Source organism: Lactuca saligna, chromosome 4, assembly GCF_052625555.1.
Source record: "Lactuca saligna cultivar CGN05327 chromosome 4, ASM5262555v1, whole genome shotgun sequence".
NCBI classification, from domain to species: domain Eukaryota; kingdom Viridiplantae; phylum Streptophyta; class Magnoliopsida; order Asterales; family Asteraceae; genus Lactuca; species Lactuca saligna.
In genome coordinates, this window is record NC_136420.1 from 30,342,503 (window position 1) to 30,362,927 (window position 20,425).

The 20,425-nt window shown below is 35.9% G+C and overlaps 1 protein-coding gene across 4 annotated transcripts; it reads right to left on the bottom strand.

Moving 5' to 3' along the window:
* Window positions 1-14,295: 14,295 nt before the first annotated feature.
* LOC145041470 (helicase-like transcription factor CHR28) lies at window positions 14,296-18,336 on the bottom strand. Of its 4 annotated transcripts, none has more exons than XM_078989564.1 (9): window positions 18,160-18,336; window positions 17,884-17,980; window positions 17,658-17,811; window positions 17,419-17,562; window positions 16,989-17,341; window positions 16,806-16,877; window positions 16,615-16,689; window positions 14,678-16,531; window positions 14,296-14,542 (listed from the first exon to the last, which is right to left on the bottom strand). In XM_078989564.1, the coding sequence occupies exons 3-9, from the start codon at window positions 17,740-17,742 to the stop codon at window positions 14,432-14,434; spliced, it is 2,694 nt and encodes an 897-aa protein (XP_078845690.1). In that variant the 5' UTR covers window positions 17,743-17,811; window positions 17,884-17,980; window positions 18,160-18,336; the 3' UTR covers window positions 14,296-14,431. The 4 variants fall into 4 exon arrangements, with proteins under 4 accessions (XP_078845690.1, XP_078845687.1, XP_078845686.1 ...); XM_078989561.1 differs by having other exon boundaries at window positions 16,989-17,347; window positions 17,888-17,980; window positions 18,160-18,335; XM_078989560.1 differs by having other exon boundaries at window positions 16,989-17,347; window positions 18,160-18,335.
* Between the last annotated feature and the right edge of the window lie 2,089 nt (window positions 18,337-20,425).

Sequence of the window (20,425 nt, forward strand, 5' to 3'; positions counted from 1 at the left end):
CCCTGTCTTCAACCGTGTCCTTGATAGTTATTCTCAGCACTGTGACAAGACGAGTGTGTCCCATCCTTTGAGCTTCATCTTCAATAGCTGGATTCCACCAAACATCTAAAAGAATAAGATGAGATGCTGCAACCATGTTTAGATCAACAAAGTGCCTGTGCCAAATAAACCAATATTCATCACCATCATGCAAATTCAACAAGATTATTGAAAATAGCATATAGCCGATTGAAAGAAAGCACACCAAAATATAACACCAAAAATGGGTCATAATAGGGATGTTATTCGGGCCAGAACCGAACCAGACCTGAATAAACCGAAAACCGAATAAGACTAATTGGAGGAACCGAAAACCGGACCAATTAAACCAATACGGGTCCATTTTGGTTCGGATATTAATCGGTCCAGTTCGGTTATTACCCGAATAACATTTACAATATGATTAACGACCGAATGAACCGAAAAGAACTGAATAAACTATACTGTTTGGTACTTTTTTTAAACTTAGACGGCTGTTTTTGTAATTATTTAAGGTATTAGAAATATAATAAGATATATTTTCAGATGTGTTAAACTGATTCCATTGTTGGGTTTAACAAGTTTTACAATAATATTTTTATTTTATCTTTTTAACATGTTATGATGCTACGGTTAAATGCTAACTCATATAATTCATTTATAAATTTTAAAAAAAAAAAAAAATCACGATTGATTATATATAACTATAAATTATATGCATCCAAATCTTAAGTAAGGGTGTGTTTGGTTTGCTAGAATGGAATGAAATTCGGAGGAAAAGGATTCCAATTCCACCACATTTGTGTTTGGTTCAACTTTGTGTGATGGGATTTGAATCCTAAATGAGAAAACTTTCCATCAAGTAAGGGAAAACACTTTCCTTTAAAAAGAAGATGAAATTCATTCCATCATTGGAAGGAAAATGACATTTTATCTTATTACCCTTGTTTTATTTCACAACATAATATCTACCACCACCCATCCATCACCACCCCCACCCTCATCACCTACTACCTACCAGCTATCACCGACATTACCTCCACCACCACCACCACTTACCATTTACCACTGACACCGCCATCACTACCACCTCCTCCACCACCCACCACTGACACCGCCGTCACCACCACCTACCATCGCCACCATATGAATGCTCAATTAATAAAACGAAAATTTATTATTTTTATAGTTTATATAATATATCTTTACATGTAAGAGAGAAATCAAAGTAAAATTAAGCAGAACATATTTAAAAAAGGCAATTCTATCATCTTACAAGGATTCTCATCCTGTTTCCTACCAACCAAACAAAATCTAGAATCAATTCCAATTTCATTTCCTGCCAACTAAACAGTATATGGAATTGGATTCAAATTCATGACAGATTCCTTTTCCAAATCTAATTCTAATTTTTTTAGAAACATTCTGCAAACCAAACAACACCTAAACACTAAACATCCAAAAAATTATTTATAAGTATATAAGTTGAACATGAAACATTAAACACCCAAACTAAAATATGAATAAGCCTAAAATACATAAACCAAACCGGATAGATTCTTTCCTAATTCGGCCTGGTTCCTTTAAAACCGATTAAGCAGCTATTCGGATACTCGGACTGAAATACCCGAGAACCGAATAAGCCTAAAATACATACCCAAGAAACAAACCAAAAAGCTTATTCTGTCCACTCCGGTTCAGGTAATCGGTCCAAACGTTCATCCCTAGATCGTAATTGATAAAGATATATCTACTACCAAACACCATATCAAGGCAACCATAGATGAAAGAGCCACTACTCAAATGATTTCTAAGTTCAGCAAACAAATCGTTCCCATTAAGAACAGTTAGCAATTCTGCAGGATGGCTAATACACTTTCACTAAGCTTTAAAGAGAGGCAAGAAGACACACAAAATCACCTTTTGTCCGGCGAAGCATTATTGTCTTTAGCACAGCTTCAAGTTTACTATACCCTATTATTGAGCTGTTGTATATTATTGGTATCTTTATTTGATTGCAAAAAGATTTGTAGTTTGAATATGGTTCTCATTTCAGGAATTTAAAATAGCTGAACACTTCATCAACTGAGTTATGTATAGGTGTTCCACATAAGCACCATCTCTTTTTTGCCTTAAGACCACAACACGATTTTGCAACCCCGGAATTCCAATTTTTTATTGTACAAGCTTTCATCTAATATCACCCTCAACCAATTCACTTTTGCAAGAGTGCCCTCGATAACTTTTCTACGCTTCTTTCACTTATTACCAAATTCTGGATCATCATCATCATCATCATCATCATCATGAAAAGGTTTGGCTGGGACCTCTCTTGCCACAATGGAATATGTGTTAAAAGTTAAAACAACATCATATTTTGCTAGTTCATCAGGATCATGGGTTCTGTTTAAGCCATGATAGATTAAAACTTCAAGTTTAGCTTCAACTGCAACTTTCTCATCCAACTCTCGGGCCCACTGGTGAAGCACACTTCCTGGACACACAATCAATGAACCTGTGGAGGCTTCCGACTGTGAAACTCTTGTGCACAACTTGAGCTACTCACCTTATTATGTCTCATTATCAATGTCATAATCTAAATCCAAGATTTCAGCTTTTAAAGCACAAGGATCTGCCAATTTGGTTTCAATAACGATTTATGCATCTGTATAAGTGCAATAACAGAAACAGTTTTACCCAATCCCTGTGAAAGAGAGATACATCATACATCAATGTAAGAAAAATCGACTCCTTTGTTGATATGTAGAACAGTTTTACCATTAAATCCTTTCTCATTACACAGAATAATCACATGAAGATCAAGAAAACATATTGTTCGTTGTGGAGTCTCTTGGCATATCTAATTAGGCAAGACTCCTAGTCTGCCATATAGAAAAAGAGACCCGAAAACAGATCTCACTACGTATGTCAAAGCGGCTTATAAGATGTAACGATGCTCAGATAAATAAATACCCATAATGTCTGTAGATAACTCCGCCTCTCAAGGGCAACTGCAGCTGAAACATAGTCAGGGTTCTTCGATCGGAAATTTTTAGTGCTAAAACCCATTGGTTCCATTGCAGAGACAACTGATCAGTAGATAATTCAGCCTCTCAAGGGCAACTGGCGACCTTCCCTTTCCACGACCAATTCCAAAATGGTATCAAATGCTAAACCAACCTGCAACTAAACAGCAATGCTTCGGTGCCCAAATTTTGTAATCCCCAAAAGATTAACAATTCTAAATGTCAATCGTTACAAGCAAAAAAGCAACTCCAACTACAACGATACAAGTCGGTTTGTAACGAAAACATCAGATGGTCGTCGATTCTACAAATGGAATTGAATTGATATATAACAACGGAAAACTTTATTTGTGAAATCATATACATACATTTGACAAGTTGTGATACGATGAATGTTGGGGTTACAAAACTCTTCTATTAAACACTAAAATAAAATTACAATAGGAGGAGCAATTCCCACACTCAACTATTATAAAAAACCAACCCTCTCACTAACACTCTCACTCTAAGTGTTATACTATCTGTTTCTCTGTGTTTTTGCCACCCTAGGTCTCATTTTGTCAACAAAGGTGGCTACTGTAGCTTTGGAGGCTTTGGAGGCTGGAACACAACAAATCTCCCCCTCCAGTCTCTGTCCAACAATCCTCATCCCAACTATGTCAGCACATAGTTTGTGTTTCTCTTGTGTCACCACCTTTGTTAGCATGTCTGCAGGATTGTTGTTGGTGTTGATCTTTAACAACTTCAATTCTCGTCTCTTAATTGCTTCTCTAAGCCAGTGATAACGGATATCAATATGTTTTGTGCGGGAATGGTACATCGAGTTCTTACTCAAGTCCATAGCACTCTGACTATCGCAATGAATGATGTACTCTTCTTGTGAAAAGCCTAATTCTTGTAGAAACCGTTTCATCCATATAAGCTCCTTCCCAGCTTCAACGGCAGCAATATACTCGGCTTCTATTGTTGACAGTGTGACACATTTCTGTAGCTTGGATTGCCACGAGATAGCTCCTCCTGCCAAAGTAAAAATGTAACTTGATGTAGATTTCCTACTATCAAGATCTCCTGCCATATCGGTATCTGTATAACCTTCCACGATTGGCATTGCTCCCCCGTAGCATAAACATAGTTTCGAACTACCCTTCAGGTATCGAAGTATCCATTTGACTGCTTCCTAATGTTGTTTTCCCGGATTAACTAGATATCTACTCACAACACCGACGGCATGAGCAATATCTGGTCTTGTACACACCATTGCATACATAAGACTTCCTACGGCTGAGGAATAGGGGACTGTCTTCATCTCTTCTTTTTCTTTCTCAGAAGGTGGACAATTTTTCTTACTCAACTTGAAGTGGTTAGCCAAGGGCGTACCAACGGGCTTGGCATTTTCCATACTCTTCCTGTGATAAGAACAATTTTCTTGATTTTCTATCACGGATAATTTTCATGCCCAATATCTGTTGCGCTTAGCCTAAGTGTTTCATATCAAAGAACTTAGACAAATCCTTCTTCAAGTTGTTGATCATCGTTGCATCTTGGCCCACTATCAACATATCATCCACGTAGAGCAAAAGGATGACAAATTTCCCATCTAGAAACTTCTTCAGATAGACACAATGGTCTGCAACAGTTCTCTTGTACTCATGATTCATCATAAATGAATCAAACTTCTTGTACCACTGCCTTGGGGCTTGCTTAAGACCATAAAGGCTCTTCTTTAATTTACAGACAAGGTGCTCTTTCTTTGGGACTTTAAATCCATCAGGCTGCTCCATGTATATTTCTTCATCCAAATCACCATGGAGAAAGGTTGTTTTCACATCCATCTGCTCAAGTTCAAGATCTAGACTGGCAACTAATCCGAGTACAACTCGAATAGACATCATCTTCACAGCCGGAGAAAAAATTTCATCAAAGTCGATTCCTTCTTTTTGTTGGAAACCTTTGACAACGAGTCTCGCCTTATACTTCATAGTATTTCCCTTGTCGTCTTTCTTCAACTTGAAAACCCACTTGTTTTTCAAGGCTTTCTTTCCTTTGGGGAGTTTCACCAACTCATATGTTTGATTCTTCTGCAAAGAATTCATTTCTTCTTCCATGGCCTTCTGCCAATTTGCTTTATCAATATGAGATTGAGCTTCTTGAAAGCTCTCTGGCTCCCCCTCACTAGTAAGAAGGATGTAGTTTGAAGTTGGATATCTTCTTGATGGAGCACGAACTCGTTCGGATCGTCTAACTTGAGTTCCTTCGTTTGTAACTTCTGGAAATGTATCTAAAGTATCATGGGGTGGAAGCTCCCCCTGCTCAACACCTTCTTGATTTGCATCATCAACTTCTTCACCGTCTTCTTCAGTTGAAACATCATCTTTATTTTCATATGTTATTTCTGAAACTTTGGAGCCTGATTGTTCGTTAATCGATGCCTTGAAATCGTAATATTGGTTTTCATAGAAAACCACATCTCTACTTCGAATAACCTTCTTTAGTTCTGGTCCCATAGACTATACCCAAACTCTTCATCTCCATATCCAATAAAGATGCATGGAGTGGATTTGAGGTCCAACTTCTTCCACAATTCACTTGATACATGTGCAAACGCCTTGCACCCAAATACTCTCAAGTGAGAATATGATATATCTTTACCTGTCCATATCTTCTCCGGAACTTCAAATTCAATGGAGCGGAAGGTGACCTATTTATTAGATAGCAAGATGTCAATACAGCTTCACCCCAAAATAGCTTTGGGAGTTTAGTCATGTTGAGCATGCATCGAACTTTCTCAACAATTGTGCGATTCATCCGTTCTGCTACACCATTGTGTTGTGGGGTTCATGGGACAGTCTTTTCATGTCTAATACCATGTTCCGTGCAGTATTTAGAGAACTCACGGGAATAGTACTCGCCTCCATTATCTAATCGGAGACACTTTATCTTCTTGCCTGTTTGTCTTTCCACCATTGCATGAAAAGCTTTAAAGCGGTCCAATACTTGATCCTTCGTTCTCAAACAGTATGCCCATACCTTTCGTGATGCATCGTCAATGAATGTCACAAAATATCGGCTTCCACCAAGAGATTCTACTTCAATGGGTCCACATACGTCGAAGTGGACAAGGCTCAGCAACTTAGAGCGGTTCTTTCTTGTGGAGCTAAAGGAAACTCTATGTTGTTTCCCGAATAGGCAGTATTCACAAGGGTCCAAGGCAACATCTTTTTCCATTGAAATGGTCTCCTTCTTTGCAAGAGTCGTCAATCCCTTCTCGCTCATGTGGCCTAGTCTTCTATGCCACAAGTTTGGTGATGTCTCTTCTTCAACAGCATTGAGACTTGGCTGAAGTAGCTTTGCATGGCTTTTATAAAGAGTACCATCAAGTTGTCCCCTTGCAACAACCATAACACCTTTTAACAACTTCCAAGTGCCATTTTTGAATTGATTATCATATCCTTGGACGTCAAGAGCTCCAACTGAGATAAGATTCATTCTTAGCTCTGGGACATGTCGAACATCTTTCAACACCAATGTACATCCAACATTGGTCTTTAAATGCACATCACCAATACCAGCAATGCTTGAGAAATTGGTGTTTCCCATCTTTACGGTACCATGGTCTTCGGGTTTAAAAGTAGTGAATAAATCCCGGTTTGGAGTCGAATGATATGATGCAGCGTTATCAATCACCCACTCATCATCATGAGTTCCAACATGTAGGCATGCTTCCTCCTCGTATGTAACAAGGGCAACGTCTTGTGTTATGGTGACCATGGTTTCACCCTTCTCCCTGCTTGGATTCTGACTTGACTTGGGTTGCTCTCGTAAGAACCTTCAACAATCACTTCTTTTGTGGCCATAATAATTACAATGATTGCAATAGCCTTCGAACCATGTATTTGAAGATTTACCTCGCTCTCGCGATTTCCCTCGATCTCGTGATTTCCCATGATCTTGAGATCTTCCTCTACTTTGACTATGTCTACCTCTGCCTCGACCTCGACCTCTACCTCCAGTTCTTCCTCCGCCTCTTTCTTTATTTTCTGACACGAGGGTAAAAGACTGATCTGTACCAGCTTCTTTCCTTCTGGCTTCCTCGTTCATTAGGGCGTCTGTGACCATCTCCATTGACACTTTGCCACCGGGGGCAGAGTTACTGAGAGTCACAACAAGCGTCTCCCAATTATCTGGTAGAGAACTCAAGAGCAATATGGCTTGTTCCTCGTCTTTGAGAACCCAATCAGCAGCACCGAGCTGGTTTACGAGATCCTGGAACTGACTCGTATGCTCGGTTATGGACATACCACTTCGTAACTTGTGGTTTACAAGGCGCCTCATCAGCAAGGTCTTGTTGTGTGTCGTCTTTGCCTGATACATATTCTCTAGCTTCTCCCAAAGTTTGTACGCGTCTGTCTCTTGAGAGACATGATGAAAAACACTATGGTCGATCCACTATCAAATTTGTGCCACCGTTTTCCTGTTTATTCTCGTCCAAACTTCATCTGTCTTCGTGTCGGGTTTGACGCCTTGCTTTTCTATAGGCTCTGCTAAATCTTTCAGATTAAGCAAATCTTCCATCATTGGCTTCCACATGTTGTAATTTTTGGGCGTAAGTCGAACCATCGTAATCGTACTTGTAGATTCCATCGAAAATAATTGAAAATTTATTTTACAAGTATTTCGAGGAGAAATTAGATAAAACCGAGCTCTCGGTTGGACTCGGAAGCATCAAAAATAGTGGGGTAGAATTTTTCGGGCTCAAAATATACTTTCTTGAAAAGTTATGTGCTAATTTGTAACTTTTCAGAACTATAGGGGCTAAACTGTAATTTTCGGAACTTACAGGGGCCTATCTGAAATGTTTCTGCAAACCAGGGACCTTTCTGAAACTTTTCAGAAGTCCAGGGATCAAAACAATTAATTTCAGAACAATAGGGACCCAATTACAGCTTTTTCCAAAACAGAGGGACCTGTGTGCAATTTTCTGGAACTTCAGGGGCTAAACTGCAACTTTCTGAAACTCTGATAATGATGACGTCACTCCTTCTTCTCCGGCTAGGCTTTCCGGCAGCTGGTTTTTTCGACGATTTTTTCCGGCAATTTTGACCATACTTTGACCGACGTTTTGGAGGTCTTCCCGTGGTCAAAAAATTACGAAAAATATATTTTCGGAATCCTTGAAACAAGTCATTTCCAACGGTGTACTCAAAAATGGATTTTGAGAATAAAAAATTTTGACGAAAAAACAGAGAAATTCGTAAAGAATTCTCTGGACACCAAACGGGGCTCTGATACCAGTTATTGGGGTTGGAAAACTTTTCTATTAAACACTAAAATATAATTACAATAGGAGAAGCAACTCTCACACTCAACTATTATAAAAAACCAACCCTCTCACTAACACTCTCACTCTAAGTGTTATACTATTTGTTTCTCTGTGTTTTTGGGATGCTAACAACTGAAGAAGGAAGTCTCTATTTATAGTCTTGGCAGCCACCATTGTAGTTGCCTTCATTAACTGTGTTCATCATAGGGTTGGAAGACTTTGCCACCCTAGGTCTCATTTTGTCAACAAAGGTGGCTACTGTAGCTTTGGAGGCTATGGAGGCTGGAACACAACAATGAAGACAAAGAAAAAGGTTAGTCGCCGCTCCTGATGAGCGACGACTGACGACTATCTAATTGCAAATTGTAGCACCTGGTTTAGCAGCATGACTTTTCAGTTCCCATCGCGGTTATGGCAAAGAGGACAACGGGGGGTTTGTCATCGCATTAAAAAAAAAAAGGTGATGAGTTTCACATAACGTTTTTTTAATATAAAATTAAAAGGAAAATGATTTATATGGTAATGATGTTTTAAAAAGGTTCAATAAATACCATGAAAGGTTTGCATGTTTAAAAAATAACATTTAACTAAAGCCATTGTATAAAAAACACCACCGAAGTAAACGATTTGTTCAAATATCCCCTATTGGTAACCGGCAGATGTAGGTTAAGGCCATACATTTTTACGTGCTAAAAAAGTTTTAAGGAAAAAATGTGGCATGGATGTAAACGTGGATTAAGGGGCTCCAGGTGGAATAAGGGTTTTGTAAATTGGCTTTCACGACGGGAGGAAGTGACGAAGACGCTTATAAGGTTCGATCGATCAAATTTCCTCGTCATTTTGTGAAATCGATTCCTTGCTAAAGCCGGTTATGTTCTTCTCTGATCTTGAAATCGATTTCTATCTTCTCCGTGTTCAATCCATTACTAGTAATACCACAACCACCTAATCTATCCCCAAGCTTTGAAATTGACTTGTTTTCTTCCTTCGTTTGAAGGTCTGAGATCTCCAGCATCCAAAGTTTCATCTATTGTGGTGTCTTCTCCGTTTAGAAGTTGGCCACTCATATCAACCTATAGTCTGGTCATCAAATTTGCTACTATCGTTGCTCCCAAGTACACTTCATTGAAAACATTGGGTGACAGAGTGTTGGTAAAAATCAAGGTTGTAGAGCAGAAAAGTGCAGGTGGTATATTACTCCCATCCACTGCATAAACGAAGCCTCAAGGTGGTGAGGTTGTTCTAGTTAGAGAAGGCAGGACTCAAGACAATTGAGGTCAAGCATAACTCAACTTATCTGTAACTACACATGAAGTGAAAATAGAAGCTCCATTCATTTTTGTATCAAGGCTGTAATGGTTGATTCAAGATAGTGGAAATGAAACATTAAAAAAAATAATAATAAAAATAAAAAATAAAAAATAAAAAATAAAAAATCTTTGTTCAAATATTCAATTTTGGAGTTATGTTTAATTTAAATGTAATTACTACAAGTTACTTAATAATGTTAGAATGAAATATAACTACCACTATATCATTATCTAATCATTTGGTAAATTCCATTCTTATTTTTAATCATTTGGTTTGAATGGTAAGGGCTATAAATGGTATGGTAAAAGACAATTTTGATATGGGTTCTTTTATGACTAAGGTTCCGTTTGATAGTTTCCGTCTGGGAAAGTATTGTCCAGTAAAGTGCTGTCTCGGAAAGTTTTTCTGACTGGGAAAGAAACTATGTTGTTTGATTGTACATCTGATTGACTGTGTTGAATGATGAAAAAAAGTAATAATTCAATAAAAAAAAATTTAAAAAGTTATTTAAAAAAATTAATAATCCAATAAAGAAAGAAAGATGCGGGGTTTGGTGTATAATTGTCTTTCCAGCCCATTCAGCCAGAAAGATATGATTTTGGGGCTTTCTGGGAAAGACATATCTTATTGAGAAAGATCCCTTCTTTTGTGCAAATCAAATAGTCTTTCCGGTCCATTCAGCCAGAAAAATCTGTTTGGACCTGGAAAGATGCGTATCAAACGGGGCCATGTATAATAGCAATAATATGGATTGGGAAGCTAGGCATGGGAATGACGACATTTGCCTAGACAAGGTATGACTGGAGAAGAACCGAATGAAATGTTGGACATTCTTGGCATTGTTGCTTTTGACCAAATGACTATACTCTTGGAGGTTGAAGCTTTTGAATAATATTAGACATTGTTTGTGTTCATCTCAAATTGAAAGGTATTTTATTCGTGATTCATGAGAAATTAATAATAATATTTACCCCATTCACAGAGGACAATAACCAAATTCTCACTACATAAAACATTATCCGTAACAAAGCATTTGGACCCCATATAGAGAATGCCTCCATAATGACCAAAGGATAACTATTAAAATAAACAAACAAAAAAACAACAAATCAAATTGGTAATTACCCTGTGCTCTTTGAACTTGAAATAGATCGAACCGAGTAAGAAAAATTTATTGAAGCCCCAAGAAAATCACACCATGTTTCATATAAAGATTACTAATCCGATCCATTTTCTTTTTACTTCCAACCCCTCATGGATTTAGAGACAAAATCTTCATTTATCATTACATGAATTTAGAGACATAATCTTCATTTATCATTTTCTGGAACCCATTCTATTAAGACAATCTTTTGAGTAAATTGAAAAATTGGTCCCTATGGTTTACCAAAAAGTGTAGTTCCATGTCAAATTTTTCTTTTCATGCACGGATGGTCCAAAATTGAAACTTCAATGCTTAATTCCCTCAATTTAACAGTCCATACAAAACATCTGTTAGTCTCACATGCCTTTAAAAGTTAGGGGCATTTTCATCCTTTCAGTTATTTGTTCTTTTTAATTATTATATTTTAATTTTAATTTTCACCCACACTCCACTTCTATGACTCTCTCTCTCTCTCTCTCTCTCTCTCTTAGAAATTTCGACATCCTTACCAGAACGCCGCCCTCCTTTCTAGAACACTGTCGTTTTGCGGAACGCCGGACAACCACCCCCGTTGCTCTAACATCGTCGCCCTCGATTCGCCTTCTCAGGTAGCTAAACCTAACCCTCTCGTCGTTGTCGTTGTCGTTGTCGTCTTCTTCTCCAATAGTGCGAACCTTCAAATTCGTATTCTCCGTAGAATACCCTAACTTCGTTTGGAAAGCTCTGACGATTGTATCAGTAGTAGAATAGATAGAAAGAGTTGCATGAGGAAACCCTAGTGCCACATTCCAGATCTATAGCTCGATTCGTCTTCTCCGGCTATAGCCTTCTTGGTGTGGATATGTAGCCTGATACATCGTCCTAACAACGTTAGGGTGGAAGTGGCCTCGTTGACTGGTAGTAATTATGGTTAAAAACCCTAAATGTCAAAAGATGAAGGAAGGTGTCAGTGAAGGTGGTTTGGGTAGGTGACGGCGTCAGTGAATGTGGTTTGGGTAAGGGCGTCTCGCATGGTTTCTGGTGGTGGTTCCTAATGACAATGGTGGCATCGGCGTTGGTTTCCGGTGAGAATGGCGGTAGTGGTGGTGGTTTCCGGCGATATCAATGGTTTATGGTGACAGGGAGAGGACAGTGGTGGTGGGATTATTAATTTTTAATTTTTAATAATTGAAGCATAATAACAATTAAAAAATCTGAAAAATGTAAATTATAAGGGCATAAATGACAAATATGCCCTCACATTAGTAGCATGTGACAAACTTAACTGGATAAAGATAATGACAGTTAAGTCGAAGGAACAATTTTGCATCGAAGTCTCAATTTTGCATCGAAATCTCAATTTTGGACCATCCGGACAAGAAAAAAAATTGGCGCAAAACTGTACTCTTTGGTAAACCGCATTTTTGCAATTTACTCTAATCTCTTAAAACCTTTTCACATCCTTTGTTTCATATCCCAAGGCGCTACCAAGTTACCAATTTCCATAAAACGTAACATTTCATCAATCACACACACAAAAATAATAATAATAATAATAATAATAACTTGTTTTTCTTTATCATGTTTGGGGTAAGTTTTTATAGAAAGAAGTGTTCCTTTTCTTTTAGTCATGGGCGATCTTGAGGGTGTGCGAGGTGGCTACCACACAGTCCATGTCGTTGAGGGAGGCTAATTTACATATGATTAAGTTTATAATCTAGCAATCGACAATCCAATAATCAAAAAGAGAAAAGCCCATCTATTTTCCAATTCCAATAGATAACGCTACAATTAAAAATTGCAACAACTCTTGTTTTGAAAAATTGGGCTTAAAATTAAAAATTGTATTTAAGCTAATGTAAATTTACCGTAAATAAGAGCTTATGTTTTGTTCCAATTCCAAACTTTCAAATTTGCAGCAACTGCAAAGCTCAAATGATATTTTTTGTTTCTTAGCTTTTTGAACTCTACCTCTCATTTTTATTGTACTCTCGCTCTACTTTTATATTATTAACTGAAATTAAACAACTAAGTATTTTTCTATTCTTAATTTCTAAATCTGACGGCATCTTATTTTATATTCTGATTGTCATTGATTAACGAGAGTCCTGCGATTCATCTAGTTATGTAAGATTACATATTGGATTATCATTTTTTTTTTTGTCTTTATAATATTTATCGAGTTATCGTAATATGAACAAAATTTTCTTTTATATATATATATATATATATATATATATATATATATATATATATATATATATATATATATATATATATATATATATATATATATATATATATATATATATAAACAAGAGGCCCCTATTTTTAGTCTTACCGATTGGACTTTAAACTTGGTCCACTCCCATCCTCCCCCTACATGGTTGCCTTTTGTCCCTTCCTTCTTAATTCAAAATTTCATTCTCGTTATGTCGATCGTACATTAGGTTTGAGTGAACCACCCATCAATACAAATATAATCAATAATCCCAATTACAGCTCTTAAACGACCACATATATTTTAGGATACATTTTTTATGTGATGTTAGGTCATCCACCTCAGTGAATGCCACTCATCTTTTAATTGTGTCACATCAACTTTGTAATTACATCTCACACCACTACAATAAATATACTCTTTCAAAAACATCCCCACTTACACCTCAACAAATATATATATATATATATATATATATATATATATATATATATATATATATATATATATATATATATATTGGTTCCTGAAGGAAAAAAAAAAAGAACCATATATTTAAGATAGTACTGAATTTTTTTATAAGATGAATTTACCAATTTAGAAAAAATAAATAAATAACTTAACAAAAGTTCTAACAGAAAAATGTTATTTACATAAAAATAATCACTCTTTTTTTTAAATATAGTTTTAATATGATTTTTTGTATATTTAATCGGGACAATATAGGTACAATATTTCTAGTGTGATCATACTTTAATCGGTTTTTAATTGTTTTGCTTTTCATTTTAAAATCAAAATAAATCTTCATAAAATATTTAGAAAATCAAAAGATGTCACTCGTATTAAATTTTAAATATCCATGTGGGCCATAGAGTTTGCCTTTGCAATTCTTGTAGACTGTGAAAGGATTCATCCTATGTGGCATTCGATTTGGTTTTGAAAGGAGTTTCAGACATTCAATTTGGTTACAACAAAAACGTATAGCATGTCTCACCTACTTTCAAACAATAAGGTAAAGACTCTAGATTCTTGAACATGGTTTTTTAGACAAAATGGTCATTTGGAAAATGTAAGAAAATTTTGGTCATCTTTCATAAGAACCTCATTTCTAGTGGTCAATCCCTTACCTTTTTTTTTTTTTTGCTCTAGTGACACTATGGTGCACCACTTTATAAATTCCAAAGCTGTAATTCAAACTACAAAAGACATTTTTTCAAGTGCCTTTAGATAAAATTTGAAGCAATGAACGCAGACAATTATTAATAACCAGAAAAAGGAAAGAAACCAGACAAACTTTTGATAAAAAACAAGTATACACGAGTATTTACAATTACAGGGCTGGCTACATTCTAAACAAAATGCCATTATGTTATGCCCAAAATAAACAGCCACAGAATTAGATAATTAGAAAGTTAATGAGAACCCATAAACAGATATTTAAGATCTTGTGCAGTTAGTCGAGGCCCTGAGCTTCCACTTTGATCTTCACCAAAAGCTGAAGAAATCATTTTCCTCTTTTCTTCCTGCATAAATAATTAAATATTAAATCACATCACCACCACATTGCTTCCACAGTCAGGTTGAATAGGTCACCCTTCTTTCTAATTTTATACTTTTGGCCCAGACTTTAAATATTATAAAATATAAATATAATATACCTGGAGTGCAAGAATCCTGTCCTCAACTGTATCCTTAATAGTCAACCTTGAAACAGTAACAGGACGAGTTTGACCAATCCTATGAGCTCGATCAATAGCTTGATCTTCAGTAGCCGGATTCCACCAAAGATCCAAAAGAATCACATGAGATGCTGCAACCATATTTAGCCCAACATTCCCAGCTTTCAATGACATCAGCATCACAATCACCTCAGGGTCATTGTTGAACTCTTTAACTGCCATATCCCTTGACACCAGAGACATTGATCCATCAAGCCTCCTGTATTCTATACAATGCTGACTCAGCGATGCTTCCACCAAATCCAACATTCTTGTCCACTGAGAGAATACAATCACTTTTATATTTGATCTGCTGCAATGCGTCTGAATGATCTCCAGAGTCGCTTTGATTTTGGAAGAAGCATAATCATTCTCAAAAACCAAACAACTCTCATCATCAATCCTATCATCATCATCATCACCATCATCATGTACACAGCTCCTTAAGGTAGCTTTGCTAAACACAACATCATCACCAATCTGAGTTTTGCAATTAAATGAAGGACACGTGTTGTCAAATTCATCCCCTGTTAAATACTCAGATAAACACAGTTGACAGAAAACATGTCCACATATAGTAACAACAGCATCCTCAGGTGGATCACTGCACAAAAGACAAATATTCAAAGTCTCCAAAAGCTTCAAAAGCTTAACTTGTGTGTCTTTTGGAAGATTCTTTGCCACTTTTGTAGAATCTTGACTGATTGATTCTGAACTAAATCCTTTCACAAGCAAAGGATGATCACAGGCTTGGCGAAGGCGCAAAAGCATCAGAAGGATATTTGCGTAATTTTGCCTCACAGTTCCAGCAGCTTGATATGCCTTATATTTTGATCTTGATTCGGCTTCTAGTTTGAGGTAAAAAGCGCGTTCCTCTTTTGAGAAATCGACAGCTGTCAGTTTTATTGTTTTTGGAGGTAGGTTGATGATAGGTTTTCCATTAATCAAAGTGTCTTTTGTTCTTCGAAGCATTATTGTTTTTAACACAGCTTGAAGCTTCTTGTTACCTTGATTTGTGTTTTTGGACATTGGGGTCTTTATAAGGTTGCAAAAAGATTTGTAATTTGAATATGGTTCGCATTTTAGGAATCTAAAATAGCTGAAAAGTTCATCGATTGAGTTTTGTATAGGTGTGCCAGATAAGCACCATCTCTTTTTTGCCCTAAGTCCACAGCAGGAATTAGATACCTGTGTACTGAAATTTTTTATTGTTTGAGCTTCATCTAGTATAACCCTAAACCAATTCACTTTTGCAAGAGCCCCTTTACCTTTTTTACCCTTTTTTCCTTTCTTACTAACATGAGACTTTTTCCTTTTCTTATTAACAAATTCATCATCATCATCATCATCATCTTCTTCTTCTTCTTCATCAAAAGCTTTGGTTGGGACCTCTTTTGCAACAATGGAATATGTTGTGAGAACTACATCATACTTTGCTAAATCATCAGGATCATGGGTTCTGTTTAAGCCATGGTAGATTAAAACTTCGAGTTTAGCTTCATCTGCAACTTTTTCATCCAATTCATGAGCCCATTGTCGCATCACACTTGCTGGACACACCACCAATGAACCTCCTTGAGGCTTCCGATTGTGAAATTCCTCTTCTGACCTTGAACTCTTAACCTTAGTTATTAACTTCTTTTCATCAAAGTCTTCATCCATGATGCCTTTATCATTATCATCATCTACATCCAAATCTTCAGCTTCTGAACCACAAGGATCCTCTAACTTTGGTTTTGATGAAAATCTCTGCACTTGTATAAGTGCAATAACAGAAATAGTCTTGCCAAGTCCCTGTGAAATAAGATATAGAAGCATATCAAAAAGTTATATGCATTAAATTAAATAAAATGTTGATTATATAACAAGCTAGCAACCTGATCATCAGCTAAAATTCCACCAGAACAAGCCACACTGTTTTCCTTATCAAGCATCCAGGCCAATGCAATTTTCTGAAAGAAAATGATCACAACACATGGAATAACCAAAATTAAACTTTTGCATATATGTATAATGTATAGAATAGATAAACATAAGTTAGAAGATAGTAATTAGGTGTATCAAAAACCTGATGCTTGAAAAGAGGGATAGATAGAAGACCATAAGGTAAAGTTGCTTCAATAGTTGGTTGATATAGATCCTGATAAGAAAACAAATATACCATTTTAGTGCATGTTATGTCATTCAAAAGGTACAATATAAAAAAAGGGAAGATAACAGAATAACAGACAGGTTAAGGTTAGTCTAATACCCGTAGTGCAACTTGATAAATCAGCCTCTCATCACCAACTGTTTCTTCAACAACCCCAGGGCGAGAATGACCAGATTGCCCTGCATAATGTGTTGTAGAAGGAACAGACACAGGTGGCTTCATTGATGGTGGTAATAGCCTACTGCCATGGTTGTTTTTCATAGCTAAATCATTGTGGGGCCAACTGTAATTGTCTTGTGGGTGAAGGTCAAACTTTGTTTGACTTGATGATGCAGGAGCAGGATAACTTTCATGTCTTTGAAGGCTTGGCCTGGAACTAGAAGAAGATGGATTCTGAAGGTATGATGGAAGCATTCTTTTGGCATCTTTCTGAGGTAACTGATCATCAGAATCTGAACCTAACATAATGGTGATTTTCAGTAAGAATTATTATTTAAACTGATACAGATGTTATAGGGAGCACATTTACCATGATTTAGAAAAGCTTTCTTGTGATTGTCGTGTCTGACTGTATACCATCTTGAATTTTTATAAACTTTACTAGACTGAGGCTTTTGAGTATTCAAAGCAGATTCTTTTTTAGAAGGGGGCTTTTTAGTTGATCCACGGGAACCTGGAATTCAGAGAAATGTTGGTTATGATTCACGAATAATAACAGAAAGGTTTTGTGTAGCTTTGAGATTTCAATTTATAGGCGAATGTATTTACCTGTATTACTTGACACAGATGAAGAACCCCATGAAGGAAGAACCCTGGTATTGGCCTTCACTACCGGCTCATCTATGGATGCCATTGCAGACACCCGAGTATCTACTTTCCCTAACCAAGATCAATTCCAAAATGGTGCCAATGGTGAACGAACCTGTAATTCAACACAAACGCTTCAGTGCCCAAATTTAGCAATCCCCAAAAAGAAATCAACAGATTCACTCACAAACCCTCGTAATTTGAATGCTAATCAACCCACGAGGAAGATTGACAATGTGTGAAACCTTGCTATTGAGAGTAGTTTCACATGAACCAAAAACCAACTACGATGATAGAACGTAAACATCAGTATATCACCAAGAAAGCAGATAAACGTCGGGTCTACAAACAGGTTTGATGGATGACAGAAAACTCTATTTGTAAAATCATAAATATATACACGTTTGTCAAGTTGTGTTACTACAGTAGATATGAACAGAAAAGGAGAAATTGATCGCCGCACCTGATGATTCTCGCTTACTTCACGATGATAACTGATCTTTCGCAGTTGTTCGGCTTGATGATTCCACTCCGAAAAACCCTAAACCTCGTAATTCCAGAGGCGAACAACCCTTTATTTTCCCGGGTTTTGAAATGACTGTTGCTCAAAGTTTTGGCTTTCAAATCCGCACCGCCCTTTTCTCGTCCATGAGAAGCTAACCGGTACTCCCAAAAAAATAATAAATAAATTAAAGTAAATGACCAGCCAAAAAACGAGTCGAACCGAGTATTATTTGAGATTGATTCGAAAAATATTTGAAATCAATTTGGTTTATTTGAGTTTAATTATAATAAATTTTAATAAATAAAAATAATTTTGATACATATCCTTTTCTTATTAATTTGAACATATGTAATTTTTTGATATTTTTGAATAATTGTTTTTTTCATTTCATCATTTGTTATTTTCTAATTTTGTTTTTATTTTTTTAATTAACACATCATACTTACACTCTATTAACAATTACCTAAAGTGAAAATAATCAATAAATTACAATATCAGTACTCATATGGTATTTAATATGTTTCCTTTTAAATTTTAAATTTTAAATTGTAAACTTTCATATTTAATTTTTTTGATTTATCAAACTCGTATAATATACGGGTCTCACACCTAGTGAGCCTATAAAATTAACGGTGTATCTATTATAATTTAACGAGAATTTTATATATGCCCTTGTTAAACGTCGAAATATCATATTTGTCCGGTTTAATATCTAAATATTATATTTGTCCTTCTTAATGTTTTAAAATATCATATATACCCAAATTTATTTTTTTGATGATTTTTATTGATTTATAATTCTTTTTTATATTCTTAAATCATTATAGTTAAAAAAAACATATTAAAAGGACAATAATGCCCTTACTTCTAATTTGCAATACATCTAAATCCCATAAAATCTAACCTTGATTTACTTTGGCAGCCTCCTATCGACTTACGATCACAGTTTCTTGTTCCCCTGTTGTCGCGACTTCATTCCTGCAATCACACGATCACGCTTCTGGTAATCGGCTACTTCCCTGTTCCTATTTTCTTTTTCTCCATTTTTGTTTATGGTGCTGGTCGATTTGTGTATGGTGAATGTGCTGAAACTAACACGTGAATGTGTTGATACTTATCTAATGTAATTGATCATAAACCCCTTCTATCTTGATGTTTCAGTATAATGTATATACAATGATAATCTTCAACTGCAACCGTCTAGAATGCTTGTGGTCGTGTTAATGAAGGCCCGCTTTAATGCATGATTAACACCTGGAATAGTCATCATAAGAGAAGAAAAGGACAGCAAATCCACGCGAAACATATTTAACATCAATCATGGATAATTACAAAATATTTAATAAAATATAACTATATATGAAGTTTGAACAACCCCATAGTATTTACGGTGCCCACAACTTGCTTTTGCATGACTTCTCCATTTCACCTCTTTATGCATTCAATTTTGTCAACCAAGTATGCCAATGATGACAATTTTCTAATATAATGAAGCTCAAAACCTCAAACATCCATGGGGAAGAATAATTAGGCAATAAAGCAACCTAAATGAACTATTTAATGCAAGTTGTGTACTCAATTCATTCCAAATTCTAGCAACTTTGTAAGATACATGTAATCCAAATCATGCCCTAATTCCAATTGCTATTTCGAAACAAATCAGTCAACAACACAGACGATATTGGCGATATGAAAAATAGAAAGAGGGTCGAATTTACTTACCCGATACATGTGATTGCAAAAAGAAAGGTGTGCAATAGGGAAGAAGCTGTGATGCGATAATACATAAATTGATCAGCAACAAAAACAAAATTGGAGAGAATGAAAAATAGGAACAAGGTCGAAGTAGTCGATTACCTAATGCATGATCGTGTGATTGTAGGAATAAAGATGCGAAAACATGAGAATAGGGCAGTATTGTCATTTAGAAGTAAATCAAGGTGACATTTTGTGGGAGTGAGATGTATTGTCATTTAGAAGTAAGGGCATTATTGTCCTTTTAATATATTTTTTCAATTATAATGATTTATGAATATAAAAAAGATTTATAAATCAATAAAAATTACCAAAAAATAATTTTGGGTATATATGATATTTTAAAACATTAAAAAAGACAAATATTATATTTAGATATTAGGCCGGACAAATATGATATTGCGATGTTTAACAAAGGCATATACGAAATTCTCCCTATAATTTACTGTAATTTTATTTTTATTTTTTT

What these genes read in the sequence shown, in the direction of transcription:
- LOC145041470 (XM_078989563.1), bottom strand. Translation starts at nt 17,742, where the DNA reads ATGGCATCCATAGATGAGCCGGTAGTGAAGGCCAATACCAGGGTTCTT. An exon ending in TTTATCAAGTTGCACTACGG is followed by an intron (nt 16,878 to 16,988) that starts GTATTAGACTAA and finishes TTTTCTTATCAG; the next exon opens with GATCTATATCAACCAACTAT. An exon ending in ACAGGATTCTTGCACTCCAG is followed by an intron (nt 14,543 to 14,677) that starts GTATATTATATT and finishes TTATTTATGCAG; the next exon opens with GAAGAAAAGAGGAAAATGAT.